General features: G+C 42.0%; 1 protein-coding gene across 1 annotated transcript; it reads left to right on the forward strand.

Annotated features, from left to right (window-relative positions):
- The first annotated feature begins 2,394 nt into the window (after positions 1-2,394).
- On the forward strand, positions 2,395-23,369 carry XB5880541.S (cytochrome P450 2C31-like S homeolog). Its single transcript, NM_001094399.1, is given in 11 exon segments — positions 2,395-2,523; positions 8,577-8,760; positions 9,082-9,244; positions 11,027-11,173; positions 17,096-17,256; positions 17,506-17,679; positions 18,102-18,237; positions 19,372-19,559; positions 19,990-20,131; positions 20,814-21,443; positions 21,548-23,369. Coding segments are annotated over 9 exon segments (1,485 nt in total). The 5' UTR covers positions 2,395-2,523; positions 8,577-8,580; the 3' UTR covers positions 21,008-21,443; positions 21,548-23,369.

Consider the following 23,369-nt stretch of genomic DNA (forward strand, 5'->3'; position numbering starts at 1 on the left):
ATTGATAAATGACCCCCTACAGATATTTACTGAGAAGAACTCCCCCCCCCCAGTTCTGATTATTATATTACCCCCACTCTCGCTGGCACCAAGGCCACAGCACTGATAGATCTGATACCTTTATTAAACATTTGTACATAAGGTATCCCAAACCTTGGGGGGAGGGGGGTGATATCCAGCCTTTATAGTAAGAACAAGCCCCCCTCTCAGTTACTTACATTTCCCGTTGTGAGAAAGACACAGACAGTCAAATTGAAACAGTCGACTGGTGATTTATTTGGGCCATTAAAAAGGAAATCATCCAGAAATGTGTTTTTCTACTAGTAATTAAAGGGCTTCTTTCCCTTTAAATTAACTCTTAGTATGATGTACAGAGGGATATTCTGAGACAATTTGCATTTGGTTTTCATTTTTTATTATTTATTTAGCTTTTTATTCAGCAGTTCTCCAGTTGGCAGTATCAGCAACCTGGTTGCTAGGGTCCAAATTCCCCTAGCAACCATGCCCTGATTCGAATAAGAGACTGGAATATGAATAGAAAGAGGAGTAATAAAAAGTAATAATAACAATACATTTGTAGCCTTACAGAGCATTTGTTTTTTAGATGGGGTCAGTGACCCCCATTTGAAAGCTGGAAAGAGTCAGAAGAAGAAGACAAATACTTAAAAAAAAACTATAAATAATGAAGAACAATTGAAAAGTTGCTTAGAATTGGCCATTCTGTGACATTCTAAAAGTTAACTTAAAGGAGAACTAAAGCTTAAGTAAAGAAGTAGGTAGAAATGCTGTACATGATGTTTTGTGCTTCTGTACCAGCCCAAGGCAACCACAGCCCTTTAGCAGTAAAGATCTGTGTCTCCAAAGATGCCCCAGTAGCTCCCCATCTTCTTTTCTGCTGATTCACTGATTCACATGCTCTGTGCTGCTGTCACTTACTGAGCTTAGGGAGCCACTCACAATATACAGTACACATAGAATAGAAATGTCACAATATAAGGCTGATTAGTCATTAATACACATAATTACTACATGGCAGCACAGAAACCAGTGCAATTAGCATCAGAATTGAATAATCAGCAAACCTGTAGCATCAGCTTATATTACAGCCAGGGAAGGTCATTTTCTGCTGCTGGATAATTAGTGACGAGCCCTAAGCTTAGCTTCTCAACAGCCAATCAGAGCCCACTGAGCATGTGAGTGTCACAGATACTTTCCAAGATGGTGACCCCCTGTGACAAGTTTGAAGTCCTGGATCATTGCTGCTATTGACAAGTGAAAGTAATTGTAATGTCTCAGGTATAGAGGCGGGACATATGTGATTGACAGGGCAGATATTTAAACACCTTTATATCAGGTTCGGACGTTTTCATGAAAAAAAGATGTTGGGGGTCATGTTTAATTTTCAAAGAACTTTCATTATACAGCTATTTATGTGGGGGTGACAGGTCCACTTTAAACATATGTTTTATGTTTTCAATTATTTAGCATTTTGTTCAGCAGCTCTCAAGTTTGGAATCTCAGCAGCTATCTGGTTGCTAGTGTCATATTTACCCTAGCAACCAGGCAGTCATTTCAACCAGAGCCTGAAGTATGAAAACGAGAGTCGTGCATAGAAGTAATGAGGATTTACAATTGAATTGTAGCCTCACAGAGCAATACATTTTGGCAACCAGGGTCGGTGACCCCCATTTCAAAGCTGAAAAGAGACAGAAGAGGAAGGCAAGTAAATCAATAACTAGGAAAATAAATAATGAAAACGAACTGCAACAAAATAAGACAATCTGTAACTTACTGAATTTAACTTAAATGTGAACCCATCCTTTTAATATACTGAATATTATACTAATATATAGAAACCTCCTTCCCTTGATCTGGCCGGTGAGTCTGACTCTACAAGTCCTAATCCTATTGGTCATTGGAACAGAGAGCGGCACAACCGGACACTAGATCAATGTATCAATGTTGTACTTTGTATATAAAGTGGAAGTCCATGTCCTACCCATTATTATTATATTATTATTATTATTAACATGTATTTATATAGCCCCAACATATTGGGTAGCCAACAATACAAGCGAATGGACCCTCTAAGCAAATCAGCAGGAATCCTGGGAAGGAGACGTACCTGTAATGACCGGCATGTGCCATCTCTGTGCCCACGGTGGGTCCCTAAATCCCTGGCACCAGACTCAGTCTCAGATAAACGTAAGCTCATTGTACAAAATGTTCTGCTCAAAAGGTCAATGATCTGAGACAAGAATGCTGGGTAATTGGCAGACCAATCGATTGGCACTTTCTATCATTAAAATGTTCTGATTATAAATTGTCTGAGGTTGAATATTCAGAAAGCAGGGGTGTAAAACTGCACAGACAGAGGCGGCACAGACTCCTATACAGACCAGACAGAAGCGGGACAGAAATTGAGGGTCTCCTACCATATAGGTTCTTCTACTCCATAGGGTCTGGTACCTCCTGGGATCCCCTACAGAAGTGAAGGGAGGGGACACAACTCTTTCTGCAGACGTGAGTGCCCGCTTCACCCAACATGTTTGTCCATAGACATGAAGGCAGCAAATTAACTTACCTCATATGGTCTCCTAACCCATAGCTTCTTCCACCCCATTGGGTCTCCTACCTCATAGCTTCTCCTATCCCATAGCTTCTCCTACCTCATAGGGTTTCCTACCCCATAGCTTCTCCTACCCCTTAGCTTCTCCTACCCCATAGGATCTCCTACCCCATAGCTTCTCCTACCCCATAGGATCTCCTACCCCATAGTGCTCCTACCCCATAGGGTCTCCTACACCATAGGCTCTCCTACCCCATAAGGTCTCCTACCCCATAGGTTCTCCTATCCCATAGCTTCTCCTACCCCATAGGGTCTCCTACACCATAGGGTCTCCTACCCCATAAGGTCTCCAACCCCATAGGTTCTCCTATCCCATAGGTTCTCCTATCCCATAGCTTCTCCTACCTCATAGGGTCTCCTACCCCATAGCTTCTCCTACCCCATAGGGTCTCCTACCCCATAGCTTCTCCTACCCCATAGGGTCTCCTACACCATAGGTTCTCCTACCCCATAAGGTCTCCTACCCCATAGGTTCTCCAACCCCATAGGTTCTCCTACCCCATAAGGTCTCCTACCCCATAGGTTCTCCTACCCTATAGGGTCTGGTACCTCATGGGATCCCCTAGAGAGGTGAAGGGAGAGTACACAACTGTTTCTGCAGACATGAGTGTCCACTCACCATTTAGTACGTAAGTAGGAGTAAGTGATCTTCAGACAAATAAAGGGGAAATGGAATTCCCTAAGGAAAGTGCAATTCATGAAATAAAAAGAGCTGTGAGTACCTGCAGGACACAGAGTTGGGGGCAAACTGGGAAGAAACCCATTGGGGGCAAATCCCACTAAACATATTGAACAAGATGGTGCAATAGAGCCCCCGGCCAAGGGAAGGATGAATTTGTACATATGATGAATTTTCACCTGATGTTTCTGGGTTGCAAGAGGTTAAATGAATCATAAGAAGAAAAAGCTTTGGGCTTTGCCAAGTCCAGGGGGTGTAATTGTTTTAATGTTATTTTTTATCAGAACCAAACCAGCCTGTAAATGATTTCTGGCAGAATAAGTTAAACCCCTTTGTTTAATGTCATAGATTAAATGAGTAGAGAATATTTATCCAACTCCCCCCCCCCCCCAGTTAATACTGTGAAATGGTCTGCTCCCTCCCCACTGCACTGAGCTCTATGGGAGAGGTAAGTGGCTCGGTCGCTGTTCTGTATAAGTTGTGTAATATTATATGTTATTATATGTTATTTCTTATATGTTATTTCTTATTAGAGGGAAATTGTGGAAGCACTCAAGGCTAAATCAAAATATATTTAAATATAATGGAAGTGCTACTTACAATGCACTTCCCTGGGCCCCTGTCTCATAAGTAATTCAATATAAATGCAAATGCATATGTTTACAAAACAGGGGTTTTTAGTTACAAAGTTATGATCATAAAATTGAAAAGCCACCCTACCACGTCAAGGTAAACCCCGAATGGCGGTCCCTAACCTAAAATATGTTATTTCTTATATGTTATATGTTATGTTATACGTTATACGTTATTTCTTATATGTTATACGTTATATGTTATTTCTTATATGTTATACGTTATTTCTTATATGTTATACGTTATATGTTATACGTTATATGTTATTTCTTATATGTTATACGTTATTTCTTATATGTTATACGTTATATGTTATACGTTATTTGTTATATGTTATATGTAATTTGTTATATGCTATATGTTATATGTCATATGTTATACGTTATTTGGTATATGTTATTTCTCATATGTTATATGTTATACGGTAGATGTTATATGTTATACGTTATACGGTATATCGTATATGTTATTTACCATATGTTATATGTTATACGTTATATGTTATTTGTTATATGGTATACGTTATATGTTATATGTTGTACGTTATATGTTATATGTTGTACGTTATTTGTTATACGTAATATGTTATTTGTTATATGTTATACATCATGGGACAGATTTATCAAAGGTCGAAGTGAATTTTCGAAGTAAAAAACGTTGAATTCCGAAGTAATTTTAGGATACTTTTACCATCGAATAGTCCAACTTCGATTCTAAGTTGAAAAAAACGTCAAAATTCGAAGGTGCTGTCTCTTTAAAACTTCGACTTTGACCATTCGCCACCTAAAAGCTGCCGAAGTGCTGTTTCAGCCTATGGGGGACTTCCTAGAACCTGTATGGAGGCAATTGGGGGAGTTTGGGAGATCGAAGTACGATCGTACGATTCGAAGTAGGTCGAATTCGTCCCACTTCAACCCCAGAAAACTTCGACCTCCATTCGATCGGTCTTTTTGAATTCGACGTTCGAAGTTTTTTTAACTTCGAACTTCGACCTTTGATAAATCTGCCCCTATATTTTATATGTTATATGTTATACGTTATATGTTATATGTTATTATAATGTATGAGCAGCAGCCTCCTCTCATCACAATGCAATGATTACTATTTAGCCACTTTTCTGCCTTATACTGAGTGTTATACTGAGTGTTATACTGATTGTTATTACTGGGTGTTATACTGTGTGTTATACTGAGTGTTATACTGAGTGTTATACTGAGTGTTATACTGAGTGTTATACTGATTGTTATTACTGGGTGTTATACTGGATGTTATACTGATTGTTATTACTGGGTGTTATACTGAGTGTTATACTGAGTGTTATACTGAGTGTTATACTGGATGTTATACTGATTGTTATTACTGGGTGTTATACTGAGTGTTATACTGAGTGTTATACTGAGTGTTATACTGGATGTTATACTGATTGTTATTACTGGGTGTTATACTGAGTGTTATACTGAGTGTTATACTGAGTGTTATACTGGATGTTATACTGATTGTTATTACTGGGTGTTATACTGTGTGTTATACTGAGTGTTATACTGAGTGTTATACTGAGTGTTATACTGGATGTTATACTGATTGTTATTACTGGGTGTTATACTGTGTGTTATACTGGTTGTTATACTGGGTGTTATACTGGGTGCTAATAGGTGTAAAGGGGTGGCTTACCTTGATTGTGTTACAGAATGAATGATTCTAATCTCAGTTGCCCTTCAGGGCCAACATATTGTGTTGCATTAGCAGCACCAGTCAGTTCAGGAGTCCGTAGACAGCAGTGCTGTTAATGGCCCCAGACCCAAGCCACACCCTGTTACTCCCAATGCTCTGCCTGGAAATACTCATTCCCATAAATGCTCCACCCAAGTCTGTCCCCCCATCTTTTGTCTGATTAAAGATAGAAAAAATAACATTATTAACCCCCCTAAGGTTATTTTGAATATATTTAAGGAATATTTTCAAAACATTTATTCCCATCCTTTTTATGATAAAGGTAAGAGCTTGGTTTTTTTTTAATCTAAAATTCATGTGCCCCAAGCTTCTTATGACAAATTGGAAACATTGAACTCTCCTATCTCTTTAATTAACCAGAATTTTTAAATTTTAAAATTATAGCTGACATCCTTTATGACATTATTTCTCATTTTCAAAATGGGTTTATTAGGAAAAGGTCAGGTATTAAAAATATTAAGTAATTTCTTAGTCAGCTTAGATGCTGAGAAAGCATTTGATAACGATAATTGGAATTACCTCTTTGATTGTTGTAATTTCTTTGGCTCTAAGGGGAAGTTTATTCTTCCCCCAACGCTAGGATTATAATAGCTGGAGGACAATCTAATTCTTTTACCCTGTATAGAGGAACAAGACAAGGCTGTCCTTTGTCTCCCCTACTCTTCAATATAATGATTGACCCTTTGATTAGATTTTTAAATCGTTCAGACCTATTTCAGGGTATAAAGGTCAATGGTAGGTAACTAAACACTTTGGCTTTTGCGGATGATCTACTCCATAGTTCAGGGTCCTCACAATGCAATTAAAAAAATCTTTACTTTTTTCCATTCTTATAGTTCCTTTTCTGGATATGTAATCAATACAAGTAAAACTGGATTACTAAATATTAACAGTATTATCCCAAAACAAACCCTTTTTTGATCTAAAATTAAAACCTACGGGGTGTTCAATTAAATATTTAGGATTAAATATTCCTTCTGACCTTTCTAGGCTTTATTCTCTAAATTTGTCTCCCTTGATCAAACTTACTGAATCCTTATGTGAATTAATTTTCCTTAGGTTTTTCAATGTAGCTTCTTTATGTAGATATATTGTTGAGTTGAAATGGGGTGGGGAGGTCTATACTAATCCTTTGAAGCATATTTGGAAGAGGGAGACCAAATTTCTGCTTTTCTTCCTAGGAAATGGAGTAGCCTTCCTACTGATATTAAGAGAAATATTCTCTGGTGTGATACTTTTGTGACTTGGAACTAATTCATAAATAACATGGCAGTAACTACCAAATACCTGCTTTTTTATAAAAAAAAATTAGATATTTGAATTTTTTACAAATTCAAATCGAATTCGGACTATTCCCTAGTCCAGTGGTCTCCAACCAGTAGCTCGCGAGCAACATATTGCTCTCCAACCCCTTGGATGTTGCTCCCAGTGGCCTCAAAGCAGGAGCTTATTTTTGAATTCCAGACTTGGAGGCAAGTTTTGGTTGTATAAAAACCAGGTGTACTGCCAAACAGACTCTCCTGTAGGCTGCCAGTCCACATAGGGGCTACCAAACAGCCAATCAAAGGCCTTATTTGACATCCCCGTGGACTTTCTCATGCTTGTGTTGCTCTCCAACTCTTTTTACATTTAAATGTGGCTCACGAGTAAAAAAGGTTGGGGACCCCTGCCCTAGTCGAAGTACACAAAAATAGTTTGAAATTCAAATTTTTTGAATTCGAAAATTCACCTTGACCTTTGATAAATCTGCCCCTTTATGTGAGAATGCCCATCCATTTCGGAGTTATGGGGTAAAATTGGGAATTTAATTAATACAAAACTGAACATTGATATTGAGTTATCGCCTGAATTTGGATTACTTGATTATCAGGTGAATCCTTCTGCTAATTTTACTCCTAAAATGAAATATTGGAATAAATATAAATATTTTATACATTTGGTCAATGCAGCTACCCGTAAATCTATTTTTTTGTATTGGATTCAGAAAAACTCGCCAGATCGGAAAGTTGTTTTATCTTATCTTAAGTCTCTATGTTTAGATGAAGCAATTGGTTTTTAGATATGATAATACTGGTTTTAGGGAAAAAATCTTGAAAGTTTGGTCTCCCTACGTTGACATTCTGGAGTCTGATGATAAAGTTATTATTGAAAATTTTATTTACAATTCTGATGAAGACTCTTTTCACTCATCCATTGATGTTCAAAGATAAATAGATCATTTGATCATTTTGTCCATTAATGTAGCAAATGTTTTATTTGCTTGGTTAGTAGAGAGGAAGATTTGATTTATTTTTATTCTGTATTAATTTATTTTTTCCTTGATGAATTTTTGTTTACCGGTAAATTGGCACTTGTTGCTTTATTTACACTTGATTGAAATGAAATTATGTAAGTCTTTTATTATGTAAGTCAATATTTTGTTGATTTTGCTCTTACTGTTTACTTTTTAACTACCAATAGACATAATTGGAAAAGAAAGAGAGATAAAGTGCCACCCGTACACCAACTGGACTTTAGACATCTGGCAGGGAAGAGCTTTGGGCTGGAGGCCAGTCTGTTACTTTCATTGTGACATTCACTTCACACACAGCAGTGACCCTATGGGGGGCATTAGTGACATGTCCTTTAATGTAATTTACAGCCTCCCTCACCCTCATTAGGAAAGAGGAGGTGACATGTTTGTTGTATGCCCCGCCTACTGCTCCCTGTTCTCTCTCTGTGAGCGGAGCTACAGGACACAATGTATCACAATGAAGTTGGCGGGGCTTGTGTAGATCCCTGGCCAAGTGACACAGTGGGTATAAATAGGGCATATTCACATGCTGTATGCTGGGTATCACAGGTCACACTCAATGTACCTAAGTACGTGGGCAGCGATTGACTCCCATGAATTGTCTATTGCAGAACCATGGAAATCCTCTCTGGCCTTATCCTGTTCTTCATCTTCCTGCTCACCCTCCTCTTCCTCTCCTCACTGTGGAAACAACAGAAGAGATCTCTCCTCCTACCCCCAGGACCAACCCCAATTCCTCTGCTGGGCACCCCCCATTATATAACATTTGATACTATGTGCAAAAACTTTCCTAAGGTACGTGTCAGGGTCAATGCATTAGGGCAGAGGGTACCTGGATCAGTTGTATCTTTATTTTCAGCTGCTCTCAGTGCTGCCCCCTATGGTTACAAATGTATTGAGCAGGGGATTCTACTTGGCTACATGGAGTATTTATTCTAGATGCAGCAATTCACTTCTAGATACTGAACTAGAGAAACACACAAACACGTCCAGGTGACCATTAGGCTCAGGCATGGGGAGTTCTGGTTGAAGAAGGAGGAAAATGGGAGGAACAATAGGGAAGGGGAACCAGGGGCTCGTTTGTAGGGTCATTATGTTGCCTGATTGTGCTTTCAGCTTCAACAGAAATATGGCAATATGTTCACCATCTGGCAACTGGACAACCCCATTGTGATTCTTTGTGGGTACAACACTGTAAAGGACGCTCTGATCAACCATGCAGAAGAGTTCAGCCATCGTCCCACTTTTCCAATTGGGGATAAGCTCACAGAAGGATACAGTAAGTTACATGTTATTAAACATTATACACACATGATCTCAGGGCAAGATGTAGGTGGTAGGACAACATGAAGACAGTAGGACAAGATGGAGACAGTAGGACAAAATGTAGACTGTAGGACAAGATGAAGACAGTAGGGCAAGATGGAGATGGTAGGACAAGATGGAGACAGGAAGAGATGGAGACAGTAGGACAAGATGGAGACAGTAGGGCAAGATGGAGTCAGTAGGACAAGATGGAGACAGTAGGACAAGAGGAAGACAGTAAGACAAGATGGAGACAGTAGGACAAGATGGAGACCATAGGGCAGGATGGAGTCATTAGAACAAAATGGAGACAGTAGGACAAGATGAAGACAGTAGGACAAGATGAAAACAGTAGGGCAAGTGTAACTAACTATTTAACTATGTACAAGTGGGGCAAGATGGAAAGAGTAGGACAAGACAGAGACGGAGCAAGATGGAGACAGTAGGACAATATGGAGATATTAGGGCAAGCCGGGACAATAGGATAAGATGGAGACAGTAGGGCGAGATGGGACAGTAGGATAAGATGGAGACAGTAGGACAAGATGAAAACGGTAGGGCAAGATGGAGATGGTAGGACAAGATGAAGACAGTAGGGCATGGGGGAGACAGTAGGACAAGATGAAGCCAGTAGGAGAAGATGAAAATGGAAGGGCAAGATGGAGATTGTAGGACAAGATGAAGACAGTAGGACAAATGGAGACAGTAGGGCAAGATGGAGACAGTAGGACAAGACAGAGACGGGGCAAGATGGAGACAGTAGGACAATATGGAGACATTAGGGCAAGCCAGGACAATAGGATAAGATGGAGACAGTAGGGCGAGATGGGACAGTAGGATAAGATGGAGACAGTAGGACAAGATGAAAATGGTAGGGCAAGATGGAGATGGTAGGACAAGATGAAGACAGTAGGACAAGATGAAGACAGTAGGGCAAGGGGGAGACAGTAGGACAAGATGAAGCCAGTAGGAGAAGATTAAAATGGAAGGGCAAGATGGAGATGGTAGGACAAGATGAAGACAGTAGGACAAATGGAGACAGTAGGGCAAGATGGAGACAGTAGGACAAGACAGAGACGGGGCAAGATGGAGACAGTAGGACAAGATGGAGACATTAGGGCAAGACGGGACAGTAGGATAAGATGGAGACAGTAGGGTGAGATGGAGACAGTAGGACAAGATGGAGACAGTAGGATAAGATGGAGACATTAGGGCATGATGGAGACAGTTGGACAAGTTGGAGACAGTAGGGCAAGATGGAGACAGTAGGCCAAGATGGAAATAAATGTGAATAAGAAGAGAATGGGATGATTTGCAGATCAGTGAACCCTGATATTTAATGACAAATAGTAGAGAGGCAATAGATCAGATGCCGAAACTGAGAAATTCTATTTGTTTCTAATAAATATCTGCTCATTTTGAATTTTATGCAGGCAACACATTTCCAAAAAGTTGGGGGCAAGAGGCATGTTTCCCACTGTGTTGCACCCCACTTTTCTTCTAACAACACCCTGTAAGCATTAGGGAAGTAAGGAGCCCAATTGCTCGGGTTCTGGCCCATTCTTGCCTGATATTGGATTTCAGCTGCTCAATAGTTCTGGATCTTCTTTGTATTTTTCCTTTCATAATGCCTTCATAATGCACAATGTTTCAATGAGTGACAGGTCTGGGGTGAATAAGCCCCCCTTTCCCTCAAACAGACTGGAAGGACATCGCATGAGCAAAGCAGTCAAGTCACATCACTTGTTCTCTGCAGATTTTCAGAGTTCCGGCACCCACTGGCGCCACTTCCGTCAATTCATATTGATGACACTGAGGAACATTGGTCTGGGGAAGAAGCCCCTAGAGGAAAGAAACTTCATGGAGGCTGAGAAGCTTATTGAGGCTATAAATCAAATGGAAGGTGGGGACCAATGTACCTTTATTTCTTTCTCGTTTTGCTTTTTCTCTGCCTCTTAGTTTCTTGTTCCTACTGATATAACTGGGGCAAAGTTGCATTAGGCATTATCGGGTTCTGATGCCCTCCTTTTTGTTATACTCCCCTAACAAAAGCCACCAGGGCCATAGCCAAGTTGTCAGGGCCATAGTGTGATGCCAACAGAGTGTGGCCAGGTGATTACACTCATTAATGGTTCTGACAGTTTTTACCAGCAGACTTTTGTAGCTGTATGAGTTTTACTTTAACAGTCTTGGCAAATGTGTTACACCAGTACGAGTTGTTCATTACACCAGTCTGGGGGCACAAGTTGTTCATTACACCAGTCTGGGGGCACAAGTTGTTCATTACACCAGTCTGGGGGCACAAGTTGTTCATTACACTAGTCTGGGGGCACAAGTTGTTCATTACACCAGTCTGGGGGCACAAGTTGTTCATTACACCAGTCTGGGGGCACAAGTTGTTCATTACACCAGTCTGGGGGCACAAGTTGTTCATTACACCAGTCTGGGGGCACGAGTTGTTCCATTACAGCAGTCTGGGGGCACGAGTTGTTCCATTACAGCAGTCTGGGGGCACGAGTTGTTCCATTACACCAGTCTGGGGGCACGAGTTGTTCCATTACACCAGTCTGGGGGCACGAGTTGTTCATTACAGCAGTCTGGGGGCACAAGTTGTTCATTACACCAGTCTGGGGGCACGAGTTGTTCATTACACCAGTCTGGGGGCACGAGTTGTTCCATTACAGCAGTCTGGGGGCACGAGTTGTTCCATTACACCAGTCTGGGGCACAAGTTGTTCATTACACCAGTCTGGGGGCACGAGTTGTTCATTACACCAGTCTGGGGGCACGAGTTGTTCCATTACACCAGTCTGGGGGCACGAGTTGTTCCATTACAGCAGTCTGGGGGCACGAGTTGTTCCATTACACCAGTCTGGGGGCACGAGTTGTTCCATTACACCAGTCTGGGGGCACAAGTTGTTCATTACACCAGTCTGGGGGCACGAGTTGTTTCATTACACCAGTCTGGGGCACGAGTTGTTCCATTACACCAGTCTGGGGGCACGAGTTGTTCCATTACAGCAGTCTGGGGGCACGAGTTGTTCCATTACAGCAGTCTGGGGGCACGAGTTGTTCCATTACACCAGTCTGGGGGCACGAGTTGTTCCATTACACCAGTCTGGGGGCACGAGTTGTTCATTACACCAGTCTGGGGCACGAGTTGTTCATTACACCAGTCTGGGGCACGAGTTGTTCCATTACACCAGTCTGGGGGCACGAGTTGTTCATTACACCAGTCTGGGGGCACGAGTTGTTCATTACACCAGTCTGGGGCACGAGTTGTTCATTACACCAGTCTGGGGCACGAGTTGTTCCATTACAGCAGTCTGGGGGCACAATTTGTTGTATTACCCAGTCTGGGGGGCTAGGGTTGCCACCTGGCCGGTATTTTACCAGCCTGGCCAGTAAAAATGATGGCTGATCCCAATGTTATTAATGGGGAAAAAAGATAAATATAAAGGAAGGCCAGTATTTTTTTCCAGAAAAGCTGGCAACCCTACTGGGGGCACATTTTGTTTCGTTCCACAAATCTGGGGGCACTAGTTATTTAATTACACCAGTCTGGGGGCACGAGTTGTTCCATTACACCAGTCTGGGGCATGTGGTGGAACGAGTTGACAGATTATTGGGAGGGGCTGGGGAAGACCCAGCGGTCTTGGTACACATAGGTACCAATGACAAAGTTAGAGGAGGTGGTGAAGTCCTCAAAAATGATTTTAAAAAACTAGGTTCAAAGCTGAGGGCGAGGACTTCCAAGGTAATTTTCTCAGAGATATTACCTGAGCCACGAGCAACGCTAAGGAGACAGCGGGAGCGTAGGGAGATTAATGCGTGGCTAAAAGATTGGTGTAGGGAGGAGGGTTTTGGGTTTTTGGAGAACTGGGCTGATTTTTCAGTCGGCTACAGGCTCTTTGCTAGGGATGGGCTGCACCTCAATGATGATGGGGCAGCTGTTTTGGGAGAGAAGATGGCTAGAGGGTTGGAGGAGATTTTAAACTAGGTGTGGGGGGGGAGGGTTCAGTAAAAGATTCAGTGGTAGACAGGTTAGATGAGATAGTGGGCAAAGAAAGGGAAAATGGGGGAGGAGATTTGGCTAGGGATACTGTTAAGGATAGGAGGACCACATGTCATATGTTCAATATGGTGCGAGTATTAAATGTATGTTTACAAATGCAAGAAGTCTGACTGGTAAAATGGGAGAGCTGGAGCTGCTGGTGATGGAAGGAAAATATGATGTGATTGGTGTGGCCGAAACATGGCTGAATGAGTCACATGACTGGGCAGTAAATATCAGTGGCTATACTTTGTTTCGGAGGGACAGAGGCAATAGAAAAGGAGGAGGGGTATGTCTGTATGTTAGGCAGGATTTAAAAGCTCATATAAAGGAGGAGGTTATGTTAGAAAATGAGGGGCCAGAAGTCGTATGGGTGGAGTTCTTCACCAATTGTAAAGAATCCAGCAAATTAATTGTAGGAGTCACTATAGACCCCCTAATGTAAGTGAGGAGGAAGAGACAAAGCTCCTAATGCAAATAGAAAAGGCTGCTAGTTTAGGTAAAGTAATGATAATGGGGGATTTTAATTACCCAGATATTGACTGGAGCAACGGTACTGCTAGATCAGTTAATGGGAACAAGTTTATAAACTTATTGCACGACAATTTTTTAGCACAGGTTGTTGAGGAGCCTACCAGAAAAAATGCTATTCTTGATTTAGTGATCTCAAATGACCCAGAACTTATAGCAAATGTGCAAGTCATTGAACCCCTGGGTAATAGTGACCATAATGTTATATCTTTTAATGTCTGGTGCAAAAAACAAAAATATACTGGGGCAACAAAAACCATGAATTTTGCCAAAGCTAATTTTAGTGCCTTGAGGGCTGCCCTACAGAGCATTGATTGGGGCATTAGGTTTTCAGCTAAAAACACAGAACAGAAATGGTTGTCCTTTAAAATGATATTAAATCATTACTGTTCTCAATTTATTCCCTTAAGGACTAAACGTAGAAGCTCTAAGAATCATCCTGTGTGGCTTAATACAGAGGTAAAGATGTTAATGGGAAAGAAGAGAAAGGCATTTAAAAACTACAAATCTGTAGGGACAGAAGCTGCATTTAATGAATATAAACACTGTAATAAATGTTGTAAATCAGCAATCCGGAAGGCTAAGAAAAGAAATGAAGAGTTAATTGCGGTGGAGGTGAAAACTAACCCTAAAAAGTTTTTTAAATATATTAATAGTAAAAAGATGCAGGTTGAGAGTGTTGCTCCATTAAATAATGGTATCAGTATGGTTGTAACAGATACAGATAAGGCAAATGTGTTAAATCAGTTCTTTTCTTCAGTGTATACAATAGAGGAGTCTGGGTTCACAGGCTCACTTAATAACTGCACGAATGGTTCAGCTCAATCTAGTCAGTGGCTGACTCAGGATATGATTCAAAAAGCTTTAATACAAATTAATGTAAACAAGGCTCCAGGGCCTGATGGCATACACCCCCGGGTTCTAAGAGAGCTCAGTTCAGTTTTAGACCAGCCCTTATTTCTGATTTTCTCAGATTCACTGTCATCTGGTATGGTGCCTATGGATTGGAGAAAAGCTGATGTTATTCCAATATTTAAAAAGGGATTACGATCTCAGCCTGGCAATTATAGGCCAGTAAGCTTGACATCTGTGGTGGGCAAATTATTTGAAGGCTTGTTAAGGGATCACATACAAAATTTTGTCCTAATGAATGGCATTATGAGCAACAATCAGCATGGCTTTATGAAGGATAGGTCATGTCAGACGAATTTGATTGCATTTTATGATGTGGTAAGTAAGATTCTGGATAGTGGGGGGGCAGTAGATGTGATCTATTTGGATTTTGCCAAAGCGTTTGATACTGTGCCCCACAAACGACTGCTTTCTAAACTAAGGTCTGTTGGGCTTAATGAAGTCGTTTGCACATGGATAGGAAACTGGCTACAGGATCGGGTACAGAGGGTGGTTGTTAATGGGACATTCTCTACTTGGAGTAAGGTTCTTAGTGGGGTCCCCCAGGGCTCAGTATTGGGTCCACTTTTATTTAACTTGTTCATTAATGACTTAGGGGAGGGTGTTGTAAGTAATGTATCAGTGTTTGCAGATGACACAAAATTATCCAGCCCAATTAATTCCATCCAGGATGTGGCATCCTTGCAACAGGATCTTGACAAACTGGCAATCTGGGCAGCTAAGTGGCAAATGAGATTCAATGTTGATAAATGTAAAGTCATGCACCTGGGATGTAAGAATATCCAAGCCACTTATACCCTAAATGGGACTGCACTAGGCAAATCCATTATGGAAAAGGACCTTGGAGTCCTTGTAGATGATAAACTTGGCTGTAGCAAGCAATGCCAGTCAGCAGCATCAAGGGCAAATAAGGTCTTGAGCTGTATTAAAAGGGGCATAGAGTCACGGGAGGAGGGGGTCATTCTTCCACTGTATAGAGCACTTGTAAGGCCCCATCTAGAATATGCTGTACAGTTTTGGTCTCCATCACTCAAACAGGACATTATTGTATTAGAGAGGGTACAGAGAAGAGCAACTAAGCTGGTAAAAGGTATTGAAAATCTTAGCTATGAGGAAAGACTGGCCAAATTGGAGATGTTCACGCTGGAGAAGAGGCGCTTAAGGGGTGATATGATGACTATGTATAAATATATAAAGGGATCATATAACAATCTCTCTAATGCTTTATTTACCAGTAGGTCTTTCCAGCTGACACGAGGTCACCCATTCCGATTAGAAGAAAAGAGGTTCCGCCTAAATATTCGGAAGGGGTTTTTTACAGTGAGAGCTGTGAAGATGTGGAATTCTCTCCCTGAATCAGTTGTACAGGCTGATACATTAGATAGCTTTAAGAAGGGGTTGGATGGCTTTTTAGCAAGTAAGGGAATACAGGGTCATGGGAAATAGCACATAGTCCAAGTTGATCCAGGGACTAATCCGATTGCCATTTTGGAGTCAGGAAGGAATTTTTCCCCCTCTAAGGCAAATTGGAGAGGCTTCAGATGGGTTTTTTGCCTTCCTCTGGATCAACTGGCAGATAGGTAGTTAATAAACAAAAAAAAAAAAAGGTTGAACTCGATGGACATGTGTCTTTTTTCAACCTTACTTACTATGTTACTATGTTACTATGTTACTATGTTACTATGTATGTTACAAGTTGTTCATTACACCAGTCTGGGGGAACGAGTTGTTCATTACACTGGCATGGGTTCACAGTTTCCATGCTAGTCTAGATGCATAAGTAGTTATATCTCTGCTAGAAGCTGATGGTGGTGAGGTCTCTAGGTGTAGATGGAGGGAATAACTCATAGAAATTCATGAGATGAGACTTCTGCTCTTTAAAGCACTAACCCAAAACTGTGGGGCTGCCCATCTCCGGCTTAGAGCATTGCCAGGAGGCTCAGCCTAAAGCCTGAAGGTTTGTTAACATAAGAATTGCTTAGCATGACCATTTGATCTCTTAGCTTTACATGAAAACCAGCTTGAGGATTATTTAAGGTGAGATCTAGGTGTAAATGTATTTCTTCAATTAGATATGCTGGGAATTATGGCTGAGTGGAACCCTGACCAAAGGTTGGACGTTCAAGTGGTCTTGGAATAAATATTTTAGACAACTATTGCTCTAGATGTTAATGGAACTCTTTTGTCCCATAGGTTATGGAGTTTACTAGTGATATTTAGCTGTAATGTATTCCTCATACAAACCCACAGGTCCTGTGTTTCAACATAACATCCTACATGAACCCTTTTCTTAAAGTCTTATGATGAGCTTTTCCTTTCTGTTTTCCAGGAAAGCCTTTCAACCCAATCATCCTGCTGGGATGTGCAGTCTTCAACATGATGAGCTTTGTTTTATTTGGACGACGTTTCGAGTACGAAGACAAGAAACTTCATGATTTGATCTTAAACACAAGGAATCATATAAATAATTTACTATCCAGAACCTCTCAGGTACAGTGAGATGGGTATGAAGAAGGCCCAATGTTCTTTGTTGCCCTCTTTAAATGAATTCAGGGTAACGTATATAACACATGATGCCAATCTGAGGTAGTCAATCTTGAGCCCCTCTGTGTCCCAGAGCACTACCACAATGGGAAATGAGTGAGGTTTCCTTGGGTGAATTCAGGAGGACATCTTGATAGCAACATTTTTTTTTCTACCAAGCCCCCCAGAATGTTTGTATTGTGTACCCCTTTGCAGATCATCAATATGTTTCCAATAATCCTGAAGCTTCCGATTCTCTGGAAGATCCACTGCAAAGACACTTTGAGCCTCCAGTCATTTGTCCGGCAGCAGATTCATTCCCACAAGCAGACACTGGACATCAACAACCCCAGGGATTTTATTGACTTCTTCCTCCTGAAGATAAAAGAGGTGAGAACCAACAATGGGACCTGTTTCCTCCATCCTTCCTTTTTGGTACACCCCATGGGGTGATCTGAACTATGCTACTGACCTCAGGCCCAAAACCAAAGTTCCCTTCCATCTAAGAGCAATGACAAGTGGAAGGAGTGGCCACCAGACTGTTGACTGAGATGAAAGGGATGGACATGTCAACAGTTTGGTCAGTGCATTGGAAATGAGGCCAAGAATCCTTAGATGTCCCATCTAAACCCAAGGGTGTGGGCAATTGCTGCCTTGTACACAAGCCCCAGTAACTACTAACATGCTGAAGGATATCTCTAGAGTGTCTCATTCCTGCAATAAAAGGTTATCAGCGACCAATGACCAGAAATGATTGTGCTAAATGGAAACATGTGACTGAGAGGGGACTTTGTTCCATTCTGTCTCTACAGGAGGAGGGGGACTCCATTTTCTGTGACACCAGCCTGCACATGTTTATCACCGGCCTATTGGCTGCAGGAACCGACACCACCACCTCCACCCTGAAGTACTGCCTGGTACAGATTGCCCAGTTCCCAGACATTCAGGGTAAAGGAGGCAATGGGGTGTGTTTGTGGTCGTTATGGATCCCCATCTATTACTCATCTCCATGAAATACAAGTGGATACACAGTAGATAACAGATAAGTACTACTATAGTTTATATAAACAAGCTGCTGTGTAGCCATGGGGGCAGCCATTCAAGCACAGGATACACAGTAGATAACAGATAAGTACTACTATAGTTTATATAAACAAGCTGCTGTGTAGCCATGGGGGCAGCCATTCAAGCACAGGATACACAGTAGATAACAGATAAGTACTACTATAGTTTATATAAACAAGCTGCTGTGTAGCCATGGGGGCAGCCATTCAAGCACAGGATACACAGTAGATAACAGATAAGTACTACTATAGTTTATATAAACAAGCTGCTGTGTAGCCATGGGGGCAGCCATTCAAGCACAGGATACACAGTAGATAACAGATAAGTACTACTATAGTTGATATAAACAAGCTGCTGTGTAGCCATGGGGGCAGCCATTCAAGCACAGGATACACAGTAGATAACAGATAAGTACTACTATAGTTTATATAAACAAGCTGTTGTGTAGCCATGGGGGCAGCCATTCAAGCACAGGATACACAATAGATAACAGATAAGTACTACTGTAGTTTATATAAACAAGCTGCTGTGTAGCCATGGGGGCAGCCAGGCTACACAGCAAAAACTATAGTAGTACTTATCTGTTATCCACTGTGTATCCTGTGCTTGAATGGCTGCCCCCATGGCTATACAGCAGCTTGTTTATATAAACTATAGTAGTACTTATCTGTTATCTACTGTGTATCTTGTGCTTGAATGGCTGCCCCCATGGCTATACAGCAGCTTGTTTATATAAACTATAGTAGTACTTATCTGTTATCTACTGTGTATCTTGTGCTTGAATGGCTGCCTCCCAAAGATATCCCGCTGGCCCACTCTGACCCAGTTATTACCCAATGACTTCCCATTATCAAGTTTAGGAAATTTGCTCATATCCTCAACATATTTATGTATCACATCATCTGAACTATAACTCTGAGCCCCCACTCGCTGACCTCCCTGAATTAGAAGCTTTGGGGATCCCTAGCAGCCAATCATGTGCTGACCCCCTCCTGTATGTGTCTCACTCTTTTCCAGTGAAGGTGCAGCAAGAGATCGATGATGTGACGGGGTCCCGGCGCCCCCCAGAGTTGAGTGACCGGCCCCACTTGCCTTACACCAACGCTGTGATTCATGAGCTGCAGAGGCACTTGGATCTGTCATCTACGGCTTTCTATCATGCCCTCAGTAAAGACACGGAATTCCAAGGATTTACCCTCCAGAAGGTACAGAGAGTGCGGTGCAGATGAGTGAGGCCAGAAGTGCCAGTCAGCTCCTTTATTCTATGTCATTCCAATAGGGATCAGATGAAAACCCCTATTTAAAGGCAAAGTGTCCCCTTCCTGTCTGAGGAGTCACAGTCTGTAGATGCAACTGAATTCCTACCAATGCGCTGGAAACACTGGACCCCCCAGGGCCCCACTCACACTCACAGACTGAAGGTTAAGGGGCTCTAAGAGCCATGATGTAAATGTACAAACAATACTCGTAGGCCCATTGGACTTTCAGTAGAAAATAAATCAATGGGTTCCTCCACCCCCCCCCCCCAAGCCATAGGTACCCCATATCTATCAGCAGCTGACAGTTGCCAAGACCCTCACAGTTACTATTACACTGACCCCCACCATGTGACACTGATGTGTTGGTCTATGACAGGGCACCCGAGTCATCCCGTACCTCTCGTCGGTTCTGTTCGACCCAACCCAGTGGGAGACCCCAGATGAGTTCAACCCGGGACATTTTCTGGATGAGAATGGGCAGTTCCGGACAAAGACGGCTTTCATGGTATTTTCTGCAGGTGAGTATTAACCAGTGGGGGGTCAAAACCTGTGGGTTCTGTTAGGGAACAATATTCTCCAGCAGCACAAGGGCCTCACTCCACTCACACTCTACTCACACTCACAGACTCAAGGTTAAGGACCTAAGAATAAAAGAGTGAAATGAAAATGGCAGTTGGTCTTTGTGCCAAGATGCTGATGTGCACTGCTGCTTCTGATACAATTGCTACACAGTCATAGCAGCTAGTGATGTGCAACTTGGTGCTAAGCTTATGGGTTGGGGAGTTGATATAGATAAACTTGTCCAGATGTGGCCCATTCTGTGACATCTCCCCTGTACCCACCTTTTCAATGACATTATCATCAGGGTCATTAGATGTCAGATGCACAAAAACTTGAGCCCACCCAATATTCCTTGCCCCGCCTCCAACCCTGCTGTGCTATTCTCTGCCTGGTTAAAGCATCAGATTCCCTGTGGTTAGAGTATCAGATTCCCTCTGGGCAGCAGTGCTGTCAATGGATCATATAGTGAGTGTACATCTAAGATCCCTGCCATAAAGCAAGACTGGACAGCTGTTTTTAGCCAGAGAGGAAATAGAGGCAGTCACATGGTTACCAGAGAGATGCACTTCCTGGTACAGACAGACCTACATGAGACAAGGCCAATCCAGTCGCTGATATATTTTGTTCTGATCTTTGCAGGGAAGCGCGAGTGCCTGGGGGTGAATTTGGCTCGGATGGAGATTTTCCTCTTCTTCTCGGCTCTGCTCCAGAAATTCACCTTCTCCTCCGTCTCTGGCCAACGACTGAGCACCAGATCCCCCAGACCCACCAAGTTTCACTTTATAATCACCTCCCAGATTCAAGCTGTGCCGCGCACCCCTAACTCCGCCTGACCAGCAATTAATCAGTCCCCAGATTCAGTAGCCATAAGGGCCCCGGCACACAAGGAGGTTTGGTGAACGTAATCAATCTGCACAACCCTGGCCAACTCATCTCCCCAAAATGCTTCTCCCTTTACTCACATTCAATCACCACATGCAAAACACTCTATGGTAATCCTGAGTAATTGAGCACAAATTCCAAACATCACTAACGATTATGTCAGATAACCAGGGATTATGTCATTTTACCGGGGATTACCTGGGATTATGTCAGATTACCTGGGATTATGTCATTTTACCTGGGATTACCTGGGATTATGTCAGATGGCCAGGGATTACCTGTGATTATGTTGGATTACTGGGGATTATGTCACATATCCTGGGATTACCAGGGATTACCTGCAATAGCAAGATATAGTGTTTTGCATGTGGTGATTCAAATAAATGTGGAAGGGCAGGTATTTTTGGGACTTTATCGCTTTCTATGCTTCCCTCTATATGGGATCTAATGATAGAATCCCCTACAGGAACCCAAACTCCGATAATGGCAAATGTGCCTGTTAGAAAGACATCTCTCACATCTATGTAGTCCTCTTCTCTAGTTCTAGTTCAAAGGGGAAGGAATCAAGGCACATTGGGAATTGGAGGCTGATTGTCCTTCTCAATTGTGATTGGGAGATTCTGGCAAGAATACTTCACAGTTTGGGTGCGGTGGTGGGTTCTCTTCTCTCTGATTCTCAGTTCTGCTCGGTGGAAGGTAGAAGTATATTTGGTGCGGTTCTTTCACTAAGGGAAGCACTGGAGAGGCGCAAGGCTTGGCAATGGGGTAAATACATTCTGTCCTTAGACCAGGCAAAGGCCTTTGATAAAGTCAATCATGAGTATCTATGGGCTGCTTTGCTTAGATACGGGATTCCTGAAAAAAATGGAAATTGAATTAGAGTTTTGTATCACAGGGCAAAGAGCTTCCCACTGGACTTATCGGTGAAGGCTGACGTGAGACAAAGATGCCCTTTGAGTCTACTCTTGTTTGTTTTCTCACTGGATCCCTTTTTGAGGAGACTGCAGGATTGTGGGCTTGGGGTTTCCGTTGGATCCTTTAAGTCAATAGCCTACGTGGATGATGTTACTCTGGTGATATCAAAACCTGGGGAGGAGGGAAAAGGCTTTGGAATGTATCAGAAGATACGCTGAGGCCTCACCATCTCATATCAGCCATGACAAGTTAGAAGATTTTTGGTGTTTAGATGGGGACTCAAGTTTTAGACTTGGGAAATTCCCAGTGGCCCCAGGTTTAGTTAGAATCTTGGGGATCAACTTTAGGAAGGGAGATCTTGTAAAGGTAAATTGGAAAGATAAACTGAATGCTGGTCAAGCAATGGTTCAGCATTGAGGAAACGCTGGTGAGGAAACCATGGAAGCTGAGATATAGAGAAATGATTGACATCAAGACATTTCCGCTTTTTCTCTTTGTTTCTTATGTTTTCTTGTTGCCAGAATCTTTCTATCCCCGGATCCAGAACCTGTTCTTCCAAATGCTTTAGGGCAGTAGGCTCACAGCGCTACGCAATATGTTGGCGCTATATAAATAAATGTTAATAATAATAGGCTCAACCCTGTACAAAGGGGATCACGTTCCTGCAGAAGAAACATAATGTGTCCGGTGGTTTTCTTCTGCACCATTTTTCTGATGTTTTACTTCTTACTTACTCCTCTTAAAAAGTGGAGTGTCAGCTCTGAAGATTTAAAATCTTTGCACAGGAAAGTGTTATATTGGAGATTTCTTCATCTCCATTTTATATCCCCAGTTGGAGTCAAATTGCCCAAAGAAGACCATTAATTTCCTCAAGGACAGGACATTGTCCAGGAAGATTTGGGACACAGAGTGGTTTTCACTACAGGACAAGTTGTTAGTGAGGGGCAATTTAAAATATCTAAATATTGTGGAGAGAGAGTGTCCGTGGGGATATAAAGTGGTGGAGTTTTAGGAGCACTTTGTTAGACTCCCCAGTTTGACTCTCTTTGAGGGAAAAAGTCGGTTGAATTTGAGAAAACTGGAGTCCTCATATGGGGTTGTGAAGAGTCACTGAAGCTGGAGGGAGTAACAGAGCCCCCTGGTGTTATCGTTGCACTAATACGTTACTGTCTGTGGCACACGAGGTGCAGGGGGACCACCAGCCGGATCCAGTCTGTAGAGTCTGTGACAGAGGAATCTCTAGGGTTGATACTTTCATTAACACAAGTCGGGCTTTTCTGAGACACATCATTTTTTCTTCTGAATTCAATATTTCACATGTAACTGATTGTAACAGGTCTCTGTTGATTTGCTTTCTGCAATTTGCATATTTTAAATAAAATTCCCTCTAATGGCAAA

Source organism: Xenopus laevis, chromosome 6S (assembly GCF_017654675.1).
Source record: "Xenopus laevis strain J_2021 chromosome 6S, Xenopus_laevis_v10.1, whole genome shotgun sequence".
NCBI classification, from domain to species: domain Eukaryota; kingdom Metazoa; phylum Chordata; class Amphibia; order Anura; family Pipidae; genus Xenopus; species Xenopus laevis.